This window comes from Bos indicus x Bos taurus, chromosome 5 (assembly GCF_003369695.1).
Source record: "Bos indicus x Bos taurus breed Angus x Brahman F1 hybrid chromosome 5, Bos_hybrid_MaternalHap_v2.0, whole genome shotgun sequence".
Classification (NCBI taxonomy): domain Eukaryota; kingdom Metazoa; phylum Chordata; class Mammalia; order Artiodactyla; family Bovidae; genus Bos; species Bos indicus x Bos taurus.
The window spans coordinates 6,411,251-6,436,233 of record NC_040080.1 but is presented as its reverse complement, the minus strand read 5'-3'; the positions used below and the strand labels follow the sequence as shown (position 1 = coordinate 6,436,233).

The following is a 24,983-nucleotide window of genomic DNA, read 5'->3' as shown; positions in this document are numbered from 1 at the left end:
CGGCCGTGTGCAACAGGAGCAGACACGAGGCGAATCACTCCCAAGGCCTTTCGGGTGCCCAGTCCTCTCTTCCCTCCCGAGTGGAAGGGGTAGTGTTTTCCAGGTGCTGTAGCTTCAGACAGGTGACACCACCATCCAGCTGGACAATCAAGGTGCCACCAGAAGGACAGATCATCTATATCCTTAGCTGACTTCAGTGAACAAAGAAATAAACCATCACTGCGCTAAACCCTTAAGATCTGGGGTTGAGGGGGGCGGCGGTTGGTATTTATCACTGCAGCATAACCTAGCCTATCCCAACAGCCCAGGACATCCTTGAGGGTTACCTGACTATAGGCTGGTCATGCATGATGCTTCAGGAGGGTTTCCCCGGTGGTTCAGTAGGTAAAGAATCTGCCTGCAATGCAGGAGACCCAGGTTCAATCCCTGGGTGGAGAAGATCTGGAGAAGGAAACAGTGACCCACTCCAGTATTCTTGCCTGGAAAACCCCATGGAAAGAGGAGCCTGGCAGGCTATAGTCCATGGGGTTATAAAGAGTTGGACATGATTTAGCAAGTAAACCACCATCAATGCTTCAGGACCTGGAGAACTGACCCCATTCTAGGAGTCCCTTGTTGGTAACCCTGCCATGTGAGCCCTGGATAAGACATCACTCCTAACAGAAATCACCACTTAGTATTAGTCAGTCAGTTCAGTCACTCAGTCGTGTCCGACTCTTTGCGACCCCATGAATCGAAGCACGCCAGGCCTCCCTGTCCATCACCAACTCCCGGAGTTCACTCAGACTCATGTCCATCGAGTCGGTGATGCCATCCAGCCATCTCATCCTCTGTCGTCCCCTTTTCCTTCTGCCCCCAATCCCTCCCAGCATCAGAGTCTTTTCCAATGAGTCAACTCTTTGCATGAGGTGGCCAAAGTATTGGAGTTTCAGCTTCAGCATCAGTCCTTCCAATGAACACCCATGACTGATCTCCTTTAGGATGGACTGATTGGATCTCCTTGCAGTCCAAGGGACTCTCAGGAGTCTTCTCCAACACCACAGTTCAAAAGCATCAATTCTTCGGCGCTCAGCCTTCTTCACAGTCCAACTCTCACATCCATACATGACCACTGGAAAAACCATAGTCTTGACTAGACGGACCTTTGTTGGCAAAGTAATGTTTCTGCTTTTTAATATGCTATCTAGGTTGGTCATAACTTTCCTTCCAAGGAGTAAGCATCTTTTAATTTCATGGCATAAGTGATGCTAATTGGCCTCATTCTGGAGTCAGATGCAGAGCTACGATTGTTGATCACCGGACCATCACGCAGATGCTCTTTCAGACTGGAGCCGGAAGTGGACTTGGTAAGCGTCTCAAAGGGGACGCTGGCCTGCTGGGTCAGTTTACACTCTCGTTAGCTGATCATCATTGAGCAGGGAGTGGCTCAGAGAGCAAAACTCAATGGCAGATTCAGGTCCTATGTCGGGGGAGAAAGATCTTTGACGGAGAGCAGCAGGCTCTGCCTGGGACAGGACAGAAATAGACTGGTGAGGGGATGTGCCAGAGACGTACTCAGAAGTGACTGGGCCATCTCAGAATTAGTGACAGCTTAGGATGGAAAAAAGCCCAGCCAGACCCGCACTCCTCATAAAGGTGGTTCAAGAAGTTCAGAAGAGAGATGCAGATTCTAATGCTTAGGTCTCAGGAAAGGAAGGAGGATGAAGGAGGATGCAGAGACTTTAGAGATGTTGCCAAGATGTTTCTGGAGGGTAAGAACAGGAGCGCGCATGGGAGGCAAGTGAGGGCCAAACTCCGAGGGCATGAGGAGTCATCCAGAGATGAGCTAAGATGGGAGGGTGGTGGTGGAATAAAACTGAATGTACTCTTTTTTCCTTGCAGGAAACGAACAAACAAACAACAATAACAACAAAAGGAGGGTGGATAAATCTGCTGTTTGAAGCAGTTGGTATGGCCTTATATGAATGATTGAAAAAAAAAAGCAGAATTTCCAAACGTGGTTTCCGCATTCTCTGGCAAGGAGGTCATTAACAACAAATCTTGTTACACCAGCCTTCTCTCTCCAGGAAGGAAAACCTGCTGTGTTCAAAGTGTATCTGGATTTCAGCTAGAAGCTGAGCAGGCTCTGCTCGGAGGAACAGGAACAACCAACCCCTCCTCACCTGGAAAAGTGAAGTCGCTCAGTCGCGTCCGACTCTTTGCAATCCCCTGGACTGTAGCCCACCAGGCTCCTCCCTCCATGGGATTCTCCAGGCAAGAGTACTGGAGTGGGTTGCCATTTCCTTCTCCAGGGGATCTTCCCAACCCAGGGATGTAACCCGCGTCTCCCGCATTCCAGGCAGACGCTTTAACCTCTGAGCCACCAGGGAAGCCCTCCAAATGTTCAAGGACATATTTGTGAGGGTCCCAGTGAAAGAATGAAGACTGATCCAATCAGGAATTTAAAACTACTTAATAAGCATCTGTGAGGGACCAGGCCCTGGTGGAGGGAGGAGACATGCTCAGTCCCTGCCCGGATGGGGCTGGCCGATCTGAGCTCAGAAACCCGATCTGAGCTCAGAAACCCAGGGCGACAACGTGGACGCCCAAGGCAGTGTTTCTCAGGGAGCGGCCCTGGGACTGAAGGACGAGGAATGCCGAGGGGCTGCATGGTCCCCCAGAGGCTCTGGGCTTGGGGGTGGGGGTGAGGACTGAATGGCGGTGGGTAGAACTTCCAGGCCCTTCACAAGTCTTAGGTACTGGGACTTGGGGTTTTTTGAATTTAGTGTCACTCTAAGGAAACATTCTTCATCCATGTAAGCCAAAGTGCTTATCCTGGAATATAGGGGCATCAGATTTTTTTTGTTTTTAATGGCTGGATAATTCAAGAATCAGAAGGAGAGAGAAAGCCATTCTGCTAGCTCCCTGCTGATCAGCCACTGGATCTACATGTTCTACTGTGTTCTCCAAGCTAGGGAGGGGGTGGGGGGCAGGGAGGGTGGTGGGGGCTCTTCCCACGGTTCACCAGTGAGGCTCCCTGAGCTCTGACCCAGGGCACAGTGTGGGTTCTGTCACCCCATCCTCCCCCAGCAAGTTGCTACCTGCTTCCCACAGCTTCCTCAGAAACGCAAGTCCCCCCGGATCCCCAAGGCCTGATTGACTTTTTTTTTTTTTTTGGCCACATGACTTACGGGATCTCAGTTCCCCAGCCAAGGACTGAATCCAGGGCCACGGCAGTGAAAGCACTGAGTCCTAACCACTGGCTCGCCAGGGAATTGCTTTTATTGATTTTCTAATGTTTTGACTTCTAGATCCCAATTCTTAATGCTTTTCACTTATGTTTTTCTCCCTCTCACTCTGGTTTCACTCAACCTGAAAACATTCCTTACATAGGCTTCCCCGGGGGCACTAGTGGGAGAGAACCTGCGATGTAGGAGACATTGGTTGGATCCTTACTCAATTTAGGATAGGCAGCTGTAGACAGCTGCCTCTTCCACTGAAGGCCACGCTGGCTTTGTAAGGCTGAACTAATTGTTCTAGTTTCATTATTTTGTACTCAGTATATAATTACATTGTTTATATCCTGGAAATAATGGAACTCAAAAAAAAAAAAAAGCCCAAAGATACAGCTGGACTCATTTTTAATAGAAACAGCACTCTTTTATAATTCAATAGTATTCAAGTTCTAATGGGGTAATGAATAATTTGGAAGCAGTGAGAGCTCTTCATGGAAATGCCCGCTTTCCCAGAGGCCATGTTTACCCGGCTTCATCTGCCAAAGTAAGGATTGTTCTACCTGCAGTGGTTATGACCGAGGAGGACCAGCTTTGACGTTCCCATCAGCCAAGCTGCAGGTGAAGACAAACAACACCGAGGTCTCTGGCAGGAATCCAGCCAGTGTGGTCAATATAAAAACACCATCTGCTCCCCGGTTTCAAACCGTAAATAACTGCTCTGTAGAAACGGAGGCCTTTCGGGCTGACTCTCAGGACTAAGCTTGCGGAGAGAAAGGCTGACGGGATTCCTGAAGCTCCTGACAGGTGGATGGAGCCCCCCAGGAAGGAGCCAGGCAGTGGCCTGGGGTGGGCGAGGCTCCCCAACAGCTTCCCAGGGGGCATCCTCAGTCGCAGCCCCCTCTCCTTCCAACTCCGCGCCACTGGTGGAGCTGGAAACCCTACAGTCTCTGCAGGAGCTATAATGAGCAGTGAAAGAATCAAACAGGCTTTTGTGGAGAAGCCACGTGGGTGAGCGTAGACCCTGCACCACCGGGAGTTTCCCCAACACAGATGTACTCCCTCATCTAAAGTGATCTGACACGTAGGCAGCCTTCAAATCAAGCTAGAGGTTTAATTCTATCTTGTAGAAAATGTATTTAAGTATTTTAAAAGGCATGATTTGGGGGGCTGCCCTGGCGGTCCAGTGGCTAAGACTCCGCAATCCCAGTGCAGGGGGCCTGGGTTCGATCCCTGCTTGGGGAACTAGATCCCGCATGCCACACCTATTAATAAAAGATCCTGCAGGCTGCAGCTAAGACCTGGCACTGCCAAATTAATTAATTAATTATTTTAAAACGGCATGATTTGGGAGTTACCTCCAATTAACCTGAAATACAGGTTACTCACAGGGAAAGTGAAAGTGAAAGTCACTGAGTCATGTCCAACTCTTTGTGACCCCACGGACTATGCAGTCCATGGAATTCTCTAGGCCAGGATACTGGAGTGGGTAGCCTTTCCCTTCTCCAGGGGATCTTCCCAATCCAGGGATCGAACCCAGGTTTCCCACTTTGCAGGCGGATTCTTTACCAGCTGAGCCACAAGGGAAGCCCAAGAATACTGGAGTGGGTAGCCTATCCCTTTTCCAGCTGGTCTTCCCGACCCAGGAATCGAACCAGGGTCTTCTGCATTGCAGGCAGATTCTTTACCAACTGAGCTCCCAGGAAAGCCTGAGAGGCAAACACAAAATCACCCTGTCTGTGAAAGCACTGATGGGGAACACCTCTAAACTACTTTTTTTCTGGTAAAAATCTGGACTTGAAGCAATTTGAAGTGACGCTAACTGAATGATTTAAAGACAGTTCTCTGTGTTATAATTCCTTACCTGTGAACTTTGATAGGAAAATACAGAATTTCAGAATTAGAGCCTAATTAGTTAACATACATTTCTATCTGTTATGCATATGCAACTGCTTCTAAGCTGTGTAATTGCCAGTCGACAGTGATGCCCTCTGAGATGTGAGTGAGGGGGCCTCCTGTAAGGACTGCCCACACTGACGGGCACACGGTCGACCTTCCCAAAGCCCACACCTGAAGGTGGCCCTCCACATGGTTAACTTAAGTGTACGACAATAGTAATTAAGCATTCAGATTGAGTCACTTGAACTGAGTCTCCTGAACTGAGTTTCTATATAAAAATAACAGCTAAACATGACGTGAATAACAGTGAAGCCACAATGCCCCGTGTGCGTTCATTCATTAAGCCCTCACGCCACACTGAGAGGCTGCCACTGCTGGTGTCGCTCCCTCACAGATAAGAGGCGGCGGCACGGGAGGCTGGATGGGCAGCCAAGGTCACACGGTCATTAAGTGGTGGGGCCAGGACCCACGTCCAGGCCGCCCGCGTCCCAGCCGGTGCCCACTTCCTGACGCCCCTGGTTTACCTGGTGGCTGTTCAGCAGGCCTCCCCCGCCCTGGTGCTGATCAGGTTCTTGGAGGAACCGCACAGAGTGAGTCAATTCAAGTTAAACTTGTTCTCGGTCTCTGCGGGCGGCTTGAACCTGAACCTCGGCCTCTCCACGGTCGCTTCACACTGGAGTTAGGTAACCTGTCCTTGTCGGAGGGTGAGGGCTGAAGGATGGGGCCTAGGCTTTATCCTGGGAACCCCTCAGACGGCAACAGTGTTTTTCATTCATACATAAACACACACAAATAGCATTCATTTAAAATTCTATATCCTGCCAATCGGGGACTCCAGAAGCCAGTGGTATGAAAACAAAAGAATCTGCGAAAGGCGCAGCTGGGAAATATTCCAACTGTTGGAATAAGACTAAACGACTTAACATATATCTTTGGGGTTTTGTGTATTTCTCCAATTTCACATTTTAGATAAATACAACTTTCCCACCTCTGATTTTAATTCCTGGCTGCTGATTTTATTTTCAAACATTTCAATGTTAGCAAATATCATCCACTAAAGAAGGGCACCCCAATTTTTTCCCAAAGGACATCCTTGACTCCAGCTGAAGCTGAAGAAAAACAATGAAGAAAACTTAATTGTATTTGCTCCTAATGTAAAAACCCCTAAAACTAGTAAGTCTGTATCGATCTTTTCAAAACAATACTTTCAGGATGATTTTTAACAGGTTACCTGGAGCTGGATGTAAAATACGAGTCATCACTGTCATCACCATACTTTTTTCTCGGTTTCGCTGTGATTGGTGTTTCCTGTTCAATGGTCTGCATGTCTGAAGTCACTGAATGTGAAATACCACTTTAGAAAATAGAGAATAAGATGGAAAAAAAAAATATTAGTTCATGAAGATACGTGTGTTCATCAAAGAATGCCTTTAATTTATACTCTCAACAAAAATATACTTTATTTGGGGGGTTACAAACATGAACAACAGAAAAATATTTTTGTGGTACAAGTGCTAAAAAATACTGGACCTTAGTGGGGGCTGTAACTAATTATAGAAAATACAGTCATATATGAAAGTTACGTTTATGGCATCCACTTAATGACAATCAGACCTACTTCATTTAATCTAATACTCAAATTTGGAATTTTCTGTAGTGTCGTAAACACAGCTGTCCCTTGGTATCTGAGGGCGACTGGTTCCATGACCCCAGCCAACAAAAACAATCCTCAGGGACACATAATGTTTCAAGGCAGAGGCCCGACACACAATCCTCAGGGACACATAAATCCTCAGGGACACATAATGTTTCAAGGCAGAGGCCCGACGTGTTCCCCTTTGCTTGGCAAAGTAAGGAAGCTATCCTTCTCTACTTCACCCCTGCAAAAAATCCTTACTATTCCTTTGTATTTTAAATCATTTCTAGTTACTAATAACACCAAACTCAATGTAAGTGCTACACCTGTTGTTATTTAGTTGCTAAGTTGTGTCTCTTTGCTGATCCCACAGAAATGCTATATAAATAATTGTAAAAACAATGTAAATCATTGTCCTTAAGTATAGTACATGCAGAAAATTTTGTTTTGCTTCCTGGAACTTTCTGGAATTCTCCCTATCCCAGTATATTCAAATCCCAGATTGGTTGAGTCTGCAAAGGCAGAACCCCTAGACAGAGAGCGCTGAGGGCCGACTGTATTAGAGCACAACAACTGAAGGACGTGAACAAGGAGAAGACATTCCTGAAATGGAAATTAACAAGGAAAGTCCACGTGTGATTAGCAAATTAGCTTAAATTGTGAAATCCAAGAAAGCAGAGTCTTACCTTCTGCTATTTCCGAATCCCATGCCAAGTCTCTCTGATTCTGCCTTTTTCTTGCCACTCATGTTCATCTTTTCATCTTTCTTCATCTGAATTTCAAGATCTTTATAGGCTAATCGTAATGATGAAACGCTGCCAGGAAAACCGAATGCTCCTTAACTTAGCGCTAATTCTGTGCTCTTAAGTTAAAATACCAACAGTGTTAAACATGTCACATGCTGTTAGCTTGCTGCGGCTTTCCATGATTAATGATTATAAAGGCAAGCTGGCACTTTTTGCATAAAGATTTCTTTTGAGTAGATGCTCAAGAAAAGGTGCATGCCGCTATTGCTGCTGCTAAGTCAATTCAGTTGTGTCCGACTCTGTGCAACCCATGGACAGCAGCCCACCAGACTCCTCTGTCCATGGGATTCTCCAGGCAAGAATACTGGAGTGGGTTGCCATGCCCTCTTCCAGGGGATCTTCCCAACCCAGGGATCAAACCCAGGCCTCCAGCATTGCAGGCGGATTCTTTACCATCTGAACCACCAGGGAAGCTCAAGAATACTGGAGTGGGTAGCCCATCCAGTTTTCCAGGGGATCTTTCCGACCCAGGGATCAAACCCGAGTCTCCCAAATTGCAGGCGGATTCTTTACTGGCTGAGCTACCAGGGAAGTCCAAATATATAGGGAATGACTCCAATATTCTTGCCTGGAGAATTCCATGCACAGAGGAGCCTGGCGGGCTACAGTCCATGGGGTCGCAAAGAGTTGGACATGACTGAGTGACTAACACTTTCACTTTTCATATATATATATAAATATATTTGACTTAACAGATACATTAAGAAGGCATTACTGCATTGCAAAAGAATTCTTCAGTTTACAAGAAAATTTCCCATAGGGTTTCTCTCTCTTTTTTAAAAAACTATTTATTTGGCTGCAATGGGTCTTAGCTGCGGCACACAGGATCTCTAGCTGCGGCGTGTGGGATCTAGTTCCCTGACCAGGGATCGAACCCAGGCTGCCTAGCACTGAGAACACGGAGTCTCAGCCACTGGACCATTAGGGAAGTCCCCCACAAGGTCTCTTTATGGAACCAGGCTCTGAGAGAATTCAAAATGGAGCTGCCATTCCTGTCAACAGTTTCCTCTGCACCACCAGATACTCATCACCCATCTACAGATACGTGTGACAAATAACGCACCCAGCGGGGGGGAGGGAGGGGAGAGGAATGAAACACTGTCCCTTACTTCTACGTTTCCAAAAATGCTATATATACTTACTTTCTTATGAAGAAAACCAGGCCTATATTCACAAGAGTATATTATCATATTAGTAAATAGCAACAAAATTTTAGGGACTTGAAAAATGATATACCTACATTATCAAGATTTCTAAGATACTGTCCATTTCAGAAAATTATATAAAATGTCACAAATTCCTCATGAGAAAGGTACTATATAAACTCCCTAATAATATAAATACATTTCTCTGTAGTGAAAGGAAGTGATAACAGAACTTCTTACTAGAAGATAATCTTGCTTTTGCTGTTTCCCTTCTTAATGAGTCACGCAGGATTCCTATTCTGGTTTTTTTGTTGCTTGTACATATGCTGCTCCCGCTAGACATTTCTTTACAGCAAGAACATTGTTTAACACAAGCTGGCATTAAAGAAATGGATGCCTTCATTCTTTTTATATTTAATTTGGCGGTGCCAGGTCTTAGTAGCGGCACACAGGATCCGCAGTTGCCATACGTGAATTCTTAGTTGCGGCGTGTGAGATCTAGTTCTCTGACCAGGGATCGAACTCAGGCCGCTTTCATTGGCAACTTGGAGTCTTAACTGCTGGACCACCAGGGAAGTCCCTCTATTCTGGTTTAATGCGGCCATTTGCTTTCTTTACTGTTATTCCGTCAGATCAGGGAATGGTAACACATCTACTGTTTCCCCCCCACCCCCACCCCCAGCCAAATTGTACTCGAAGGAGGAAAATAAGCAATCTTCTTTCAAATATAATTTTGGGGAGAAAACAGTAGATCTGTTTAAAATCACAAAAAGCTATAACTGTGGTAACAGTCTTCTGGAGATGAATGGATTGGGATGAAGAATTTCAAGAGAGTATGAGATGGGGAAGTTTTCCCTTTTGGGGTACCTGCCATGGAACTGGTGCTATCACTCATTAAAAGCGTGCACTTCAGCATGCAGGCTCTGGAAGCACTAACAGAACAAAGAAGCTGGGACTCCCCGCTTCTCAGACCTAGAGGAGCCCTTCCAGGACCGGCATGGAGGAGGGCTGGCCACGACCTCAGGACTCAGGGAGAGCCCAGGAGCAGCTCCTGGCTCCTCTCTCTCTCCTACCAGCTGTGCGCACAGACCTCTCTGAGGACGAAATGCCCGGTAAGGATGAGGCTGCGGCCCGGATAGTTTAGTTCACACTCAGAACACACAGGAATAATCGATACTGCTCCTGACAGCTGATTGAACTAACTTTATTACGGCCATTTTAAGAAATGAAGTTGCAGAAGACTAGCATAAAGTGCGGGCACTCTTGGGGACTTCCCTGGTGGTCCAGCGGCTAAGACTCTGCACTCCTAATGCAGGTGGCCTGGGCTCGATCTCTGGTTGAGGAACTAAGATCCCATGTGCCGCAGCTAAGACCCAGTGCAGACAAATAAATACATTGTTGTTTAGCCGCTAAGTTGTCTCAACTGTTTTGCAACCCCATGGACTGTAGCCCACCAGGCTCCTCTATCCATGGGATTCTCCAGGCAAAATACTGGAGTGGGTTGCCATTTCCTTCTCCGGGCGATCTTCCAGACCCAGTGTCTGAACCTGCATCTCCAGCATTGCAGGAAGATTCTTTACCACTGAGCCACCAGGGAAGCCCCAAATAAATGAGTAAATATTAAAAAGTAAACAAACAAACAAAGCCTGGCTACTTTCTCACAGCTGGCACAGCACTGGTTTGGTGAAACTGAGCTGTGATGTGTCTGAGCACAGGGTGGTGGTCAGGGCCTGGAGTGCAGCTCTTCTGAACAAAGGGATTCATTGGGTTTATAAACACCAGTTCATAAACACCCCACAATCTGCATGTTTGCATTTAGCTGTATCGAGCAGTCCTGATTAAGGCTGGTGCTGTCTCTAATATTAACGCACTAGTCCCTGTCCCCCCTGACCTGCAGAGAGGAGATTGCTGCTTTCTGATTCCCTATCTCCTGTTCTCATCAGGCGAGGATTTTACTGGTTCTCTGGGAAAACCTCACGCACGAGTGATCTGCATGGAGTCCACTCCTAAACACACTCAGATTGAACCTTCCCCCTTTCTCAGTGTCAAGAAAGCTAGCAAAGTCAGAGACATCAAAGTGAAGTCTGTGACAGCTCAGAGTGAGTCTTACACAGAGCATCTCAAATCACTCAGTATGCCAGCGAATTTGGAAAACTCAGCAGTGGCCTCAGGACTGAAAAAGGTCAGTTTTCATTCCAATCCCAAAGAAAGGCAATGCCAAAGAATGCTCAAACTACCACACAATTGCACTCATCTCATATGCTAGCGAAGTAACGCTCAAAATTCTCCAAGCCAGGCTTCAACAGCACATGAACAGAGAACTTCCAGATGTTTAAGCTGGATTTAGAAAAGGCAGAGACACCAGAAATCAAATTGCCAACATCCACTAGGTCATAGAAAAAGCAAGAGAATTCCAGAAAAACATCTGCTTCACTGACTACGCTAAAGCTTTTGGCTGTGTGGATCACAACCAACTGTAGTATTGACTCTTTGTGACCCCATGGACTGTAACCCGCTAGGGGGATTCTCCAGGCAAGAATGGGTTGCCATGCCCTTCTCCAGTGGGTCTTCCCAACCCAGAGACTGAACCCAGGTCTCACGCATTGCAGGCGGATTCTTTACCATCTGAGCCACCAGGGAAGCCCCTTTGATATTGCAAATATTTAACCTAAATAACAGTTTAGTGCTGCCCCCTAGGTGCTGTGAGTTGAATGACAATGAGAAGTAACCACGCGTTTCAAATGATCCAGGCTTTTCGTAGGAAGCCCACTGAGGAAAGTGTGAGCTTGAATAGCAAGAAGCTACACTGACTGAGCACCTACCCTGCGCCAGGCACTGTCCGATGCACTCTACTGAGCATTAACTAAATGAATCCCCTAACAATCTTGTAAAGTAAGTAGCAGTGTTTTCTTCATTATACAGCCTGTAGTAATGAAGCCACGCTAAAAGAGATAGGGGCTTCCCTGGTGGCTCAGATCCTAAAGAATTGGCCTGCAATGCGGGAGACCCAGGTTCAGTCCCTGGGTCGGGAAGATCCCCTGGAGGAGGGCGTGGCAACCCACTCCAGTGTTCTTGCCTGGAGAGTCCCCACGGACAGAGGAGCCTGGTAGGCTACAGTCTATGCGATCACAAAGACTCAGATATGACTGAGTGACTAACACACACACACACACACGAGATACTCATGACAACAAGAGAAAACACCATATAAATAAAACGCACACGTGTACAGAATGGGAATCCAAGACACCTTTCCTCTCTTCTCTCCTTATGACCTGGACCCTTATGCTCAGTCACCAGCCTTTCCAGACAGCCGTGTGTCCCTTCTGTTGTCAACACAATGACATCCTCTCAAGAACCTTAAGGAGCTACTTAAAACAAGTCCCTGGTCTGGCCTCCTGGCTTCCAGTTTTTCCCCCATTCTTTTGGCCCTGGATATCATGACCAAACGCACTTTCCAAAACACACCCCTGCTTCATGGCACTCTCCTCAGATGTGATGCAAAACCCCCGGCTGGTCTGACTTCAGGGCGACCCATGCCATCACTCCAACGTCTCCAATCCAGGCAGGACCCCAGAGCCACCGCCTGGATTCCCTCTTCCTCATGCTCCTAGGCTCTTCCTTCCTCTCTCTGCCACCACCCTCAAGTCTGACTCTGAGACCTCTTCAAGATCCAGGCTCAGTACCTCCGGAGATACCACCGTACCCAAAACCTTCCATCGTACAATTAGAATTTAGTCGCCAGGTCCAATGGGGCTTCACGTTATAAACACCATTTTCATTACTGAGATAAAATTCACGTATCATAAAATTCACCTTTTTAAAATGCACAATTCAGTTTAGCATATTCACAAGGCTGTCACCATCACCTCTACTAATTCCAGAACATTTTCACCACCCCAGAAGAAATCCCACCCAGCCACAGTCCACCCTATTCTCCCCTCTGCCCTTGCCCCTGGAAACCACCAGTCCACTTCTGTCTCTTGATTTGCCTGATTTGGACAGCCCACATCTAAGCAATCATAAAATATGTGGTCTTTTGTGGCCAGTGTCTTTCTCAGCACAAATTTTTCAAGATTTGTGCATGCTGCATCATGTACCAGTACCTTATCCCTTTTCATGGCTAAATAATATTCTGCTGTATGGACACTACATTTTGTTCATCTGTTCACTAGTTGGTGGAGATCTGGGTTGTTTCTACTTTTCAGCTATAGGGATTAATACTGCTATGAACATGTGTACAAGTTTTTGTCTGGCTTTGTGGGCATATACATTACTTTTCTCTGAGAATATACTGTGGAGTGGAACTGCTGGGTCATATGGTAACTTTGCCACCAGCAAAGCATGAGGGCTCCAGTTTCTTAATTCTCACCAACACTTGTTTTCCTTCTTCTTGATCACAGCTCCCTGAGAGTGAGGAGGTGTCTCCCTGTGGCTTTTCCCTGATGACTAACGATGCCGAGCGTCTTTCCTGTGGCAGTACCTCCTGACACATCTCTGTCCTTCCCTTCTTGTTGACCCCACCCAAAGCCTGTCCACACAACTTCAACTGGAAACGGTGGCTGCCCTCCCTAAATACTGGTCTCTCTCCTTCTCATCTACACGTCCGTGTGGTATTAACTCTCATAAAACCAAAATTTGCATTTCCCTCCTCACACACAGATGTAAAAATAAATGGCATTTGGAAAGCAAATCTCAGAGTCACTTAGTTAACAGCTTTGCGTGTTACATGCGTGCTAAGTCACCTCAGTCCTGTCTGACTCTTTGCGACCCCATGGACTGTGGCCCGCCAGGCTCCTCTGTCCATGGGACAGTCTCCAGGCAAGAATACTGGAGTGGGTTGCATGCCCTCCTCCAGGGGATCTTCCTGACCCAGGGATCCTGCATTGGCAGGCGGGTTCTTTACCCCTAGTGCCACCTTGGGAAGCCCAGTTAATAACTGTCGTCACTAGAATCGTATTATGATTTGATCACACTTACATGGATTCTTCCTTAGGTGCTGCCCGGGACAGAAGGTCTTCCTGGGCATTCATTTTATCGACGGCTTGGGCTTGCTTTTCAATTTCATTAAAACACGTATTTGATAGTTTCTGGGCTCCCAAACTTCCTTTTTTGGCCCCAAGCTGGAGGATACAGTAGAAGATTACGTTTTACCCAAACTGTTTGAAAACACTTGCAACGACAGCTGGCAGTTACTGAGGGTTATCACTTAGTCCTCACGCCTCTGTGAGGCCGGCGCGGTCATCGTCTCCAGGTGACGGAGGAGGACCTGAGCTCTTGTCAGTAAAGAGACTTGACCAAGGTCACACAGCTGGCAAGTGACGAGGTCAGGATTCAGGGCTGACAACCCTCCCAGCCTCGCTGCGTGACAGAGATCCCAGGGAGTCTCGGCTGATTTTTTTTCAGAGTTTTAACGCCGACAGAGAAATGTGAAACACTGCAGAAAATTTTCACCACGTATAACGTCACCCCATTGAACAAAACGAACTTTTTATCAGAGCCACATTTATCAGATTGTGGCTCAAAAACAATAGAAATAAAAATGACAAAGGGGGCTTCCTCAAGCCCATAAGCCATTTCAGAGCTCAATCAGCAGACAGTTTATACGTAATACTCACTCCTCTTTTAGCTTGATTTGGTTTCTTTTTTATGATAGAAGAAACCTCTGTCAAAAGACAAAAGGTAGAAAGTCAGACCACTGGAAATACATAATTTTCCTATTTTTAGTGTATTTTTTAAAAAATCTTAAGATACTGCATTTTATTATTTAAGGGACGATCACATTTTCCACATTAGTTCGTCATCCAGAGGCTCAAGAACCTCAATGTGTTTTCGATGAACAGAGCTTCACCATAATAGAGTACTCAGTGTTTTCAGGTTGCATCCACACTCAGAGAGTATATGTATTTTGGGGAGAGTGGGGGAAACACCATATTGCAGAGAAATAAACAGCCTGAGCTTGCCTCATTCACCACTGTCTTCAGGAGCATTTTGTATATTAGAACAAACTCGCCTAGTAATCTCTACTCTTCAAAAACTTGCAAAATTGTTTTAAAATATAAAGTTAGCCAGGCATTATGTATACAACTAAAGCACCCAGTGAAGTGCTTTTCCACCCTGATTTATGTACAGATTTTATCATACTAACTAATCAGAAATAGAAAACTTTCTATAATTTTGGTAGCATTACTTACTAAATTGTACAAAAATATATGACGCTTTTAGATACAGTTTCTTAAAAATTGTTTTCTGGGTAAATTTTAACCATAGATTATATACTCTGTTTAGAATTATGTGTAAGAGACCCAATAACAATAAAATCTTATTTTTTTTCTTACAAACATGAGAATGTGACTTAACAGGAAAAGATAGCATAAAACCACAAAGATTAAAAATTTTTAGTCCTTAATGGGAGAATAACATTATTATATTTTGAGTACAAAAAAAAGACATTCATGGAAATCCTCCTTTTCTTCACTTTCTTTTAGATATGCACTGGAGTAGTCATATAACCTGCTTCCAGCTTCCCACACTTCTATTAATGCATGATGGAAATACCTGGAACATGTCTAATAGTTCGGTTATTTTTCACCAAAGCTGTTGCTTTCCAATTAATGCAGTGTGATATGCACTAATTTCAGATTACATTTCCCTGATACTGAAAACTTAGAGATTAAGTTCACCTACAATAAACTCAGAAAGAACACGCTAAGAGTTCTTGAGTAACCAGGACTGACGTGGCTGCTCTGCCCTCTGCCTATGCCGGGACATAAACCAGCAAATCCAAAAGCATCAAGAGCAGCCTTGGCCAGGTGCACAGGCCAATGCGTTTCCCAGCCACCAAGCGGCCAAAAGTGAACAGCACTTTTCGTTTAAATAGATCTCATTACACGGTAAGTTCTAGGCACAATGTACACACAGGATTCATTTTTTTCTTAATTAACCTCTAAAGCAGACTACAGGGTAACACATACCACCTACAGCAGCCTTTGTTGGTACATTAAGACCTTCCACACTTGGTCCTTGCTCTGGTACACCTGAAAGTTAAAAATATTGGTATCAGTGCAGAAAACAGATTCATCAAATGTGCTTTTGAATATGTAACACATCCAACTTGTTCAGTAGTACAAATTTTATCCAGGTAGATCAATGATTGTCTTTTCTTTTTAGCTCCATATTTTATCACTCTAAGAATTTTAATTTAAAAGTCCATTAAAATAGAAGTGTATTTTGTATCCAGTTGCTTTGTTAGTGGTCTCCCTAATCATTATAATCTGGAATCCTACCTTATGGTCTGGTGTTTTAAAGTAAACCGTTCTGAGATACCTAGTACATATGTGTACTATACCCCAACAGATGTTAACATTTGGCAAGTCTAATGTGAATCACATCAATGATAGAAAACCTAAATTTTCACTTGCCAAGAAATCTGCTGAGTTTTCTAGTTGATCTAAAACACTGATCCTGGTTAGGAATTCCATTAAGGCTTCTCAGGACCATCACCTGATCTTGAGGTTGCTGACTCTATTTAGTCCTTCCTGTTACACTAAATTCCTTAAAGCAGTTCCAGGCTTGACTCTCACAGACCAGCACGACTGAGGGGCCCACCCGCCAGCAGTTCACTGATTAGGTGAAAAATGATTCCTTGTTGTTGCTAATTTACACTAATTTTCTGGCTACAAAAAATGCTCAATTTTAAAACAGAAAATGTTGATGTTTTCATCCACGGTTGTTTTTTTTTTTAAACATAAGCAAGGGATGTAAGTAGATTTACAATAAATATAATCCTAAAACAAAATCACCAAACGTGAATTATTAGACACCAACCATTGACAGAACATGTGCACGTGTGCTCAGCTGCGTCAGTCGTGTCCACGTGTGCTCAGCTGCATCAGTCGTGTCCAGCTCTTTGCAGCTCCATAGACCAGTCCACCAGGCTCCTCTGTCCACGGGATTCTCCAGTCAAGAATACTGAAATGGGTTGCCATTTTCTCCTCCAGGGATCTTCTTGATCCCGGGATTGAACCCATGTCTCCCATGTCTCCTGCATTGCAGGTTGATTCTTTACTGCTGAGCCACTGGGGAAGCCCATAGTTTTCTAAATTGGAATCTTTTTTTTTTGTTTTTTTTTTTGATTATAAGATAGCTCAGTTGGTAAAGAATCCGCCTGCAATGCAGGAGACTCCAGTTTGATTCCTGGGTTGGGAAGATCCTCTGGAGAAGGGTTAGGCTACCCACCCCAGCATTCTTGGGCTTCCCTTGTGGCTCAGCTGGTAAAGAATTCGCCTGCAACGCAGGAGACCTGGGTTCGATCCCTGGGTTGGGAAGATCCTCTGGAGAAGGGAACGGCTACCCACTCCAGTACTCTCATCTGGAGGATTCCATGGACTGTATAGTCCATGGGGTTGTAAAGAGTGGGACATGACTGAGCGACTTTTACTTTCACTTTTATGATTATAAAAGTAACATATACTCATGATAAAAGTTCAGTCACTTCAAAATTGTATCAAGTTGAAAGTAAAACTCCTCAGTTCAGTTCAGTTCAGTCGCTCAGTCGTGTCTGACTCTTTGCGACCCCATGAATCACAGCACGCCAGGCCTCCCTGTCCATCACCAACTCCCAGAGTTCACTCAGACTCACGCCCATCGAGTCAGTGATGCCATCCAGCCATCTCATCCTATGTCGTCCCCTTCTCCTCCTGCCCCGAATCCCTCCCAGCATCAGAGTCTTGTCCAGTGAGTCAACTCTTTGCATGAGGTGGCCAAAGTTTCAGCTTCAGCATCATTCCCTCCAAAGAAATCCCAGGGCTGACCTCCTTCAGAATGGACTGGTTGGATCTCCTTGCAGTCCAAGGGACTCTCAAGAGTCTTCTCCAACACCACAGTTCAAAAGCATCCATTCTTTGGCGCTCAGCCTTCTTCACAGTCCAACTCTCATATCCATACGTGACCACAGGAAAAACCATAGCCTTGACTAGACGAACCTTTAGCAATTTCATTTTCTAGTATTAACTGAATATGTGAATTTGGCTACTTGTTTTTTACAAAAGTGAGGTCATACATACTCCATGTTCAGTAATCCTCTCTCCCCGTTTTATACTGGACCATGGGCATCTCTCCCTATTCTTGGTAAATGCAGGGGCCTCATTTTCTAGGAGTTCTGCAGAGGCCCGGGGCACACGGGCCGGCACTGCAACACGAGTCTCAGTCTTACCTTCACTGCTTGCTGCAGGTGCGTCCACGTTCCTCGGCGTTAAAGAAGGTTCTGGCTGTGCTGATGTCCACCCTGTGCTGCTCACCTGAAGCCAGGGGAGAAAAGTCGTTAACAGCAAAGCAAGGAAAGTCATAAAAAACAAACTTCAAAAAAAAGTAAGTCACCAAGTCCAGTCCACATGCCGGGGGAGCGGGTTAAGCCCCACGTCCTGAAGGGTGGAAAGTATACGTGTGATTTAGAATTTTCTGTAAGGAAGACTGTCCCTTCCCTGCATTCCTTTAGGCAATCATCCATTTACATCAGTAACGGACTCACGGCTATTGGTCAGTGCTTTGTGTTACAGCTCAGTACTATCTTATTTCTTTTGTTGTTCAAATGGATCCAGGTCTGACCACCTCCAGCCACATCCTCATCCAATCCCCCGCCCTGGCCTCCTAGCGCTCCCTTACTTCCAGCACCTCTGGTTGCCCATGCAACTCCAGTCCTAGAATCGGCCGCCTCTCCAAAGGTAGCCCTGGTTCCTTTTATTGGAGAACAGCATTTAGAAATGAGGGTGTGGGTGCGGGGTGTGCCTGTCGCCCTGGGGCGTCTCTGTCTCTAGGCCTCACAGTGGACAGAGCTAGGTCATATACCCCGTGTGTGTACACCAACCCACACGTGCACACAGACCTACAGCTAGTTCTCCATCACATGTTCATTCTCTCAACAGCCTTGAGAGGTGCTCTATGTACACAGCTAACAGGGGCAATGCGATTCAAATCCCTTTTCAAATCTGGGTTTAAACAAATGTCTTCATTCTTTTGGTTACACTGTGCAGCTTGTGGGATCTTAGTTCCTTGACCAGGGATCAAACTTGCACTCCCCCCATGGGAAGCGCAGAGTTATAACCACTGGACAGCCAGGGAGGTTCCCCAAACTGTCTTTGTTCTTTGTCAATTGCAAAGCTCTGAAATGCACTGGGCAGGCCCCTGGTAAGACCTCCTCTGCCTCCCAGGAAGCTGGGTACAGGGCGTGGGACTGAATTCTAGATGGCAGGATGTGAGCAGAAGCAATGCTACCTCTATAGACTGTAAAAGGCCGGGGCACTGCTTCCCTGGATGTGGATGTCTGTCCTCCTCCCACTGGCCGGGAAAGGTCATGGACTGGAGCGGAGCCACACAATGAGATGAGCAGCCCTGGATGACCCTGAACTACTGCTGGGAAATTTATTTCTCCCGTAAGTGACTGTGTCAGGGCTGTTGGTTACAGCAGCTTAGACGCTGTCCTAACTGAAACACTTTAAATACGTGCCCTTTAAAATTTATGTCAGAGGAGCACACTTTAAAACTATGTAAAGCATAACACATACCTCAGGAGAAGCATGAGACGCAAAAAAATCTTCCTCCTTCGGTGGCGGGGACGAAGGCGGGACCACACAGCTATCAAGCCAGAGCTGGAACAGAACACACGCACAGCTCAGCGCTTCACCTGCTTTCGAGGGTTTATTTAATACAGTTCCCTCCCTTTCCAGAGGCCTGTCGCTAAAGATCCGTACTTTCCAGTATTGTAAAGTCAGGGCTCCTGAGCACATTTTAGCAATGCACTGATTTAGTAACTTGTGCTGCCAAGCCCCGTGGAAGACAAAAGGCAGTTCCCCAAGCCATTTCTAAAAGGGGAAGATCGAGGACTTCACGTCTAGGCGCACGTTCCATGCTTTGTGGATTCCACATTTGTGAATTCGCCTACTCTGCAATTAACTTGTGACCCTAGATCTGCCGCCCTGCCTGAACACGTGCAGAAATGCAGAGAACGTGTCAGCCACGGTGCGATGCTCGGGTCCCTGTTTCAGCTCCAGTTGCAAGCACGGGTGCTTTTCACGGTCTATTGACTGACATGCTTTTGTGCTTTGCATTAGCGTATGTCATTTATGACGCCCCGATCTCAGTGCTAAGTGCCACCTCGTGTAACTAAGCACAGAGACGCAGTTAGATGAGCTTCACTCAGCTCAAGCCACAGTGCCCTTGGCCACGGGCTCAGAGTCAATGCGTCAACAATATCCAGTAAGAAGCTATCTTCATTTTTTTAAGAATTTTTTTTTTTAATGTGGACCATTTTTAAAGTCTTTATTTAATCTGATTACAATATTGCTTCTGTTTCATGTTTTGGTCAAAGGATGTGGGATCTTAACTCCCCAAACAGGGATTGAACCCACGTCCTCCCCTGCAATGGAAGGTGAAGTCTCAACTAACGGAAGTGAAGTGAAAGTTGCTCAGTCGTATCCGACTCTTTGCAACCCTCTGGCCTATACAGTCCATGGAATTCTCCAGGCCAGAATACTGGAGTGGGTAGCCTTTCCCTTCTCCAGAGGATCTTCCCAACCCAGGGATTGAACCCAGGTCTCCCACACGGTGGGCGGATTCTTTACCAGCTGAGCCACAGGGAAGCCCAACAAAGTGGTAATAATTAAGAATGATGCCCACATTTCTGACTTAGGCAACCTGGTAGATTATGATGATGCCAATTATTAGAGCTAGGAAATGCTGGAAAGGGGGCATGATGGAAGGGAAGATAATGAACATATATATTTAGTCATAATATAAAAATGTTAGGTCATATGATACAGCTAGCTCTTTTTTATAAATATTTGTTATATCTTGAACATATAATTCTTATAATGTTAAACAGCTTTCAACTTTTCACTTTATGGATTATTTTCTTCCTAAGTCGATTGGCACACTTTTATAATTAGAAATAGATATAAAGAACAATCGAAAGCCAGGGAATTCCCTGAAAGAGGTGTCTTTCAACAAAAAGCATGTAAAACGAGGTCAGTGTTGATCAGCTGACAAATAAAAGCGATGCTGCGGGACTGTTGTGTAGTGTTCACGGCAACGTTTTTGAGCAGGACGGTGAATAATGACAACCCGCTCCATGCTGCTTCCTTGGAAGAGAATCTGGCCAGGAAGTTCTGCGGTTTGGGGTATAAAGGGCTTTTCTGTTGAAACGAACGTTCGCAGGATGGAGACCCGCCCCCCGTGCTTACGTCAGTGCCGTGCTTCCGGGTGGCCTGGGAGGCCAGCGCCTTGATCCTCTCCCGGTACAGCTGGGCGGCACGGCTGTTGTACTTGGCGTTGGTGTCGTTGGTGTCACACCCGTGCTGATGGAAAAAGGAAGACTGCGGAGGAGAGGACTCGGGTTAACGGCAGGGCTCCGCTAAATCCAACGGGGTGACCAAAACCATTATTGCACGCCATGAGGGGCCCTTTTGAAAATACTAGTGAAATCCAAAACAGTTTAAACCATGAAAGATTTTTATAAAATTTTTCCTTGTAGAAGGAGTAATACCTTCCACAGACGTAACATTAATATTCTGGTAAAAGTAGACACGAGACGTGCCTCACAGAATGAAATAACTGGGCCCTCGCTGCTCCACTGGAGCATCTCCATCGCTCTGAACGTTATCTGAGTGCACACTTTCAACTAAGGACTGCGTCTAACTTGAGCAATCGACCTTAGCTTAGAGTCCTACTAAGTTGGAACTTTCTTGTCTTTGCATCTATATGAGATGATTTATTTATGTGTTTAGGCTCTGCCGTGTGGCTTGCAGGATCTCAGTTCCCCACCCAGGGACTGAACCTGGGCCATAGCAGGAAGCACTCAGAATCCTAACCACGGGGGCCGCCTAAGTTGGAATGTCTGATAAACCAGTTAAGTAAGAGCCAAGCTAACCCTCTCCTTGTTGAGCACTATTTCCTCATGGGTGGAGACCACAGCACAGACAAGGTGCTGAAGCAGGTACTTGGACAGTTAGAGGACTCTGCTTGCAGCACCTCTGAAGGATCTCTGTACAGAAGGGAATTACAGCATTCACAGCTTAATTAAAGCGAGTGTTTTAAAAGCCTGTGTGAGTGATCCTTTTGTGAATTCAGCGAGCACCCACATGTACCGGGTCCTGTCTAAGTTCTTGGTGGATACCATCGCATCAAACGCTCATGGTCACACTCTCAGACACATGCTGTTTACAGACGAGCCAGAAGCAGAGAGGTCCAACAAGCTGCCCAGTGTGTGAATGGGGGCAGAGCTGACTAGCAAGGGGCAGAGCTGACTAGCAAGGCGCAGAGCTGGCATTCACACCCAAGCTTCTGCTTGAGCTGAGCGACCACCAACTGACCTGCCCGCTCCACTCCCCCACATCAGCTGGCTGGGACAGGAAACTGCTCTCTGGAGCTGGGTGGGGACCATCCTTACGAAGTAAGAAATAAGGACAGAGACTATCGAATCCACAGTATTAACGTGAAGAACAAGTTTGCGGACATAATGAACATGGGCATGGTTTTCTAATCACATGCTTGAAATACTGAAGGCTTACATTCTCAACAGGGGAATGTTTCTTGGAAACTGAAAAAAAAAAAACCCAACTTAGTCATTACCATACTTTGTAGCCTTCCAAAGATCACCCCTACCTGTCAAAAATCATAGTCCTTGGTATTTAATTTCTCTCACTAGGGAAAACTAAATCCAATTTAAATTTAAAACAAGCTAACTGATGAATTTAAATTTCATTTTTCTGCTTGCTGCTGCTGCTGCTACTGCTGCTAAGTCACTTCAGTCGTGTCCGACTCTTCGCGACCCCATGGACTGCAGCCTACCAGGCTCCTCCATCCCTGGGATTTTCCAGGCAAGAGTACTGGAGTGGGGTGCCATTGCCTTCTCCATTTTTCTGCTTAGGGAACAGTAATTAAGAAAAAGGCTGACATACTGATCCAAAGGAAACCGGTATTTTGAAAATTATTCTTTTAGATTTACTATTTTAATTTTGAATATTTAATTGAAGCTCAATATAAATTGTACTTGAAATGGATACCAACTTGATTTCTAATACTTTGAGTATTTATTTTTATTTATTTACTTGGCTACACCAGGACTTAGTTGCCGCACACGGGAGCTTCCCTGGAGCATGCGGGATCTAGTTCCTGGACCTGTGATCACACCTGGGACCCCCAGCATTAGGAGCAAGGAATCTTAGCCACTGGACCACCAGGGAAGTCCCTTTCTAAAAAAAAATGCATATACATTTATTTGTATTTATTGATTTCTAATGCTTTGAACATTTAATGGTATGTCTCAGGGAATTCTACTTACTCAACCTATATCATTTTGGCATACCGCTATAAACATATAATGGTATTTTATATAAAGGGAGATTTTGCTGGCTAGATTTGTAAGGCTGCCAGTTTAGTGTTTTAGAAATCAGATATACTGAATTTGTAAATGAAATTTAAAATGCTTGAGGATCCTTAGCTAGGTTTGTAAGTGGGGTTAAGGAAACTTGCTCTTTTATTACAAGTTAATTGAACACTTCAAAAGCTACTTTTACAGAGAAATTACTAAGTTTATAAATTGACACATGATATTTACGTACTATATTTGAAGATTTGGAAAATGGCTTTTTCTAATTTGTAGATTTAATAAATAAAATTGAGATAAAAGAACCTCGAAGCATTCCATCCGAGTACAAAAGACACCCTCAGATATTAAAAAACTGTATTATCACAAAGAAGCCTCCCAGTTCCTCTGCATCATCACTCCTGTTTTCTTTTTCTTCAAAGCACTACCACCTGTTACTTTCTTGGCTTTTTACTTCTTCACTTGCTCTCTGTCTCTGACGGTAAGGGAGGAGTCTCAGTCATCTTGTCCATCATTGTATCCTAGCCCAGGGCTTCTTGTTTCACAGGTTTCTAATAGATTTCTGGATAAACAAGCCATCTGGGTCATCCAGCTCATAAGCCCACCATGTCTTCCCACCGTCCAGCAGAGCCTCCTGAACTCTTGCATGCAAATGCTGGACTTCTTTACGAGTGCAACACACATGTGTACAAGAAGAAAACGAGAAACCTAAGATGGACTTACTGCATTAGCATTTCCTCCAACTTGCATGCATCGCAATTGAAACCAAGACCAGTTAGAATCCAACTCTGTAGATCTAAATGGAAAAAAATATTTTGAAATGTTAATACTGTTCGTCCCCAGAATCAAGCCACTTGTCTCTTGAGGATAAGATTTCCTCAATCTGCAGGACCCTGAAGAAGTCTAAGTTTCCGTTAACAGTGACACATGCTTCTGGGATGCTGGGGCTCCCGGGTGAAGGACAGTCGGTACAAGCTGCTTCTGGACCCTCTCACCCTTCCTAGAAGCCAAGGCTCGGAAAAGCGATGTACTGTTTGGAGTTTTTCCAGGTCAGCTATTGATTTGTCCAGTTTGACCCTTAACAGCAGCCTGGAGGATGCTCACAGTCTTATCAAGTAGAAGGGACCCACTCAACATCACGACCATCAGGGAGGGGAGAAAACCCAGGATTTAATGTTGCTGAAGCGAAAACTGTGTGCCTCCTATCGCCACCGTACGTTGTACCTGACGTGTTTATAATCTAAGAGCAAGGCAAAAGCAGGAACTATAGGCCCTAACTATAAGAATTTACCAAGTGATCACTGTAGACAATATGAGAAATCTTCCTATTGAATCCATAGACATGAGCAAAAAAACAGGCCGTCCCCACATTCAACACCAGCTTTTCCCGCACTAACTGGTAAGGAACGTGGGCATTTTGAAACGGGTACAGGTTGAACCTCCATCCTTTACTAAATGGGCAAGGTAGAAAGAAAAGAAGCTCCATATTCATCAGAAAATATCCTTTTATGCTGCCTTTCCTGTTTCTCTTATTTCTCTGCCTATTGGTATCATTTAACTTTTGTAAATATTAGGATGTTATTTTGAAGCCAATGGCTACCTTAAGATTAATACTAATACATATTATTATTAAATATGCATAGGACAAACTGACTTCATGGTAACATATGAAAAGTAAAAAATTAAACCCTACTTTATAAGAAACAGATTTCTTATAAAGACAAAAAAAATCTTTGGAATCTGAATACCAAGCAAGGTGATTAAATTATGTATATTGTTCTGAAATTCTTTCTCTGAAAGATCTTGCTTAGTCACCACATTTTCATGAATTCCCCCAGGTTGAGTTAGGTGCCATCCCCACCTCCTGGGACGCAAGGTGGCAGTCAACAGCACAACCTCTGGAGG

General features: G+C 45.2%; 1 protein-coding gene across 1 annotated transcript in view; it reads right to left on the bottom strand.

Annotated features, from left to right (window-relative positions):
* Positions 1 to 24,983, bottom strand: part of ARFGAP3 (ADP ribosylation factor GTPase activating protein 3) — a 50,011-nt gene that overhangs the window by 12,254 nt on the left and 12,774 nt on the right. The window contains exons 3-11 of the mRNA XM_027540586.1: positions 23,802 to 23,874; positions 20,935 to 21,066; positions 19,261 to 19,344; positions 17,913 to 17,997; positions 15,673 to 15,735; positions 14,317 to 14,363; positions 13,679 to 13,821; positions 7,434 to 7,562; positions 6,343 to 6,465 (exon numbers count right to left, since the gene is read on the bottom strand). Coding sequence (XP_027396387.1) covers positions 6,343 to 6,465; positions 7,434 to 7,562; positions 13,679 to 13,821; positions 14,317 to 14,363; positions 15,673 to 15,735; positions 17,913 to 17,997; positions 19,261 to 19,344; positions 20,935 to 21,066; positions 23,802 to 23,874 — 879 coding nt within the window. The remainder of the gene's footprint in view (positions 1 to 6,342; positions 6,466 to 7,433; positions 7,563 to 13,678; positions 13,822 to 14,316; positions 14,364 to 15,672; positions 15,736 to 17,912; positions 17,998 to 19,260; positions 19,345 to 20,934; positions 21,067 to 23,801; positions 23,875 to 24,983) is intronic.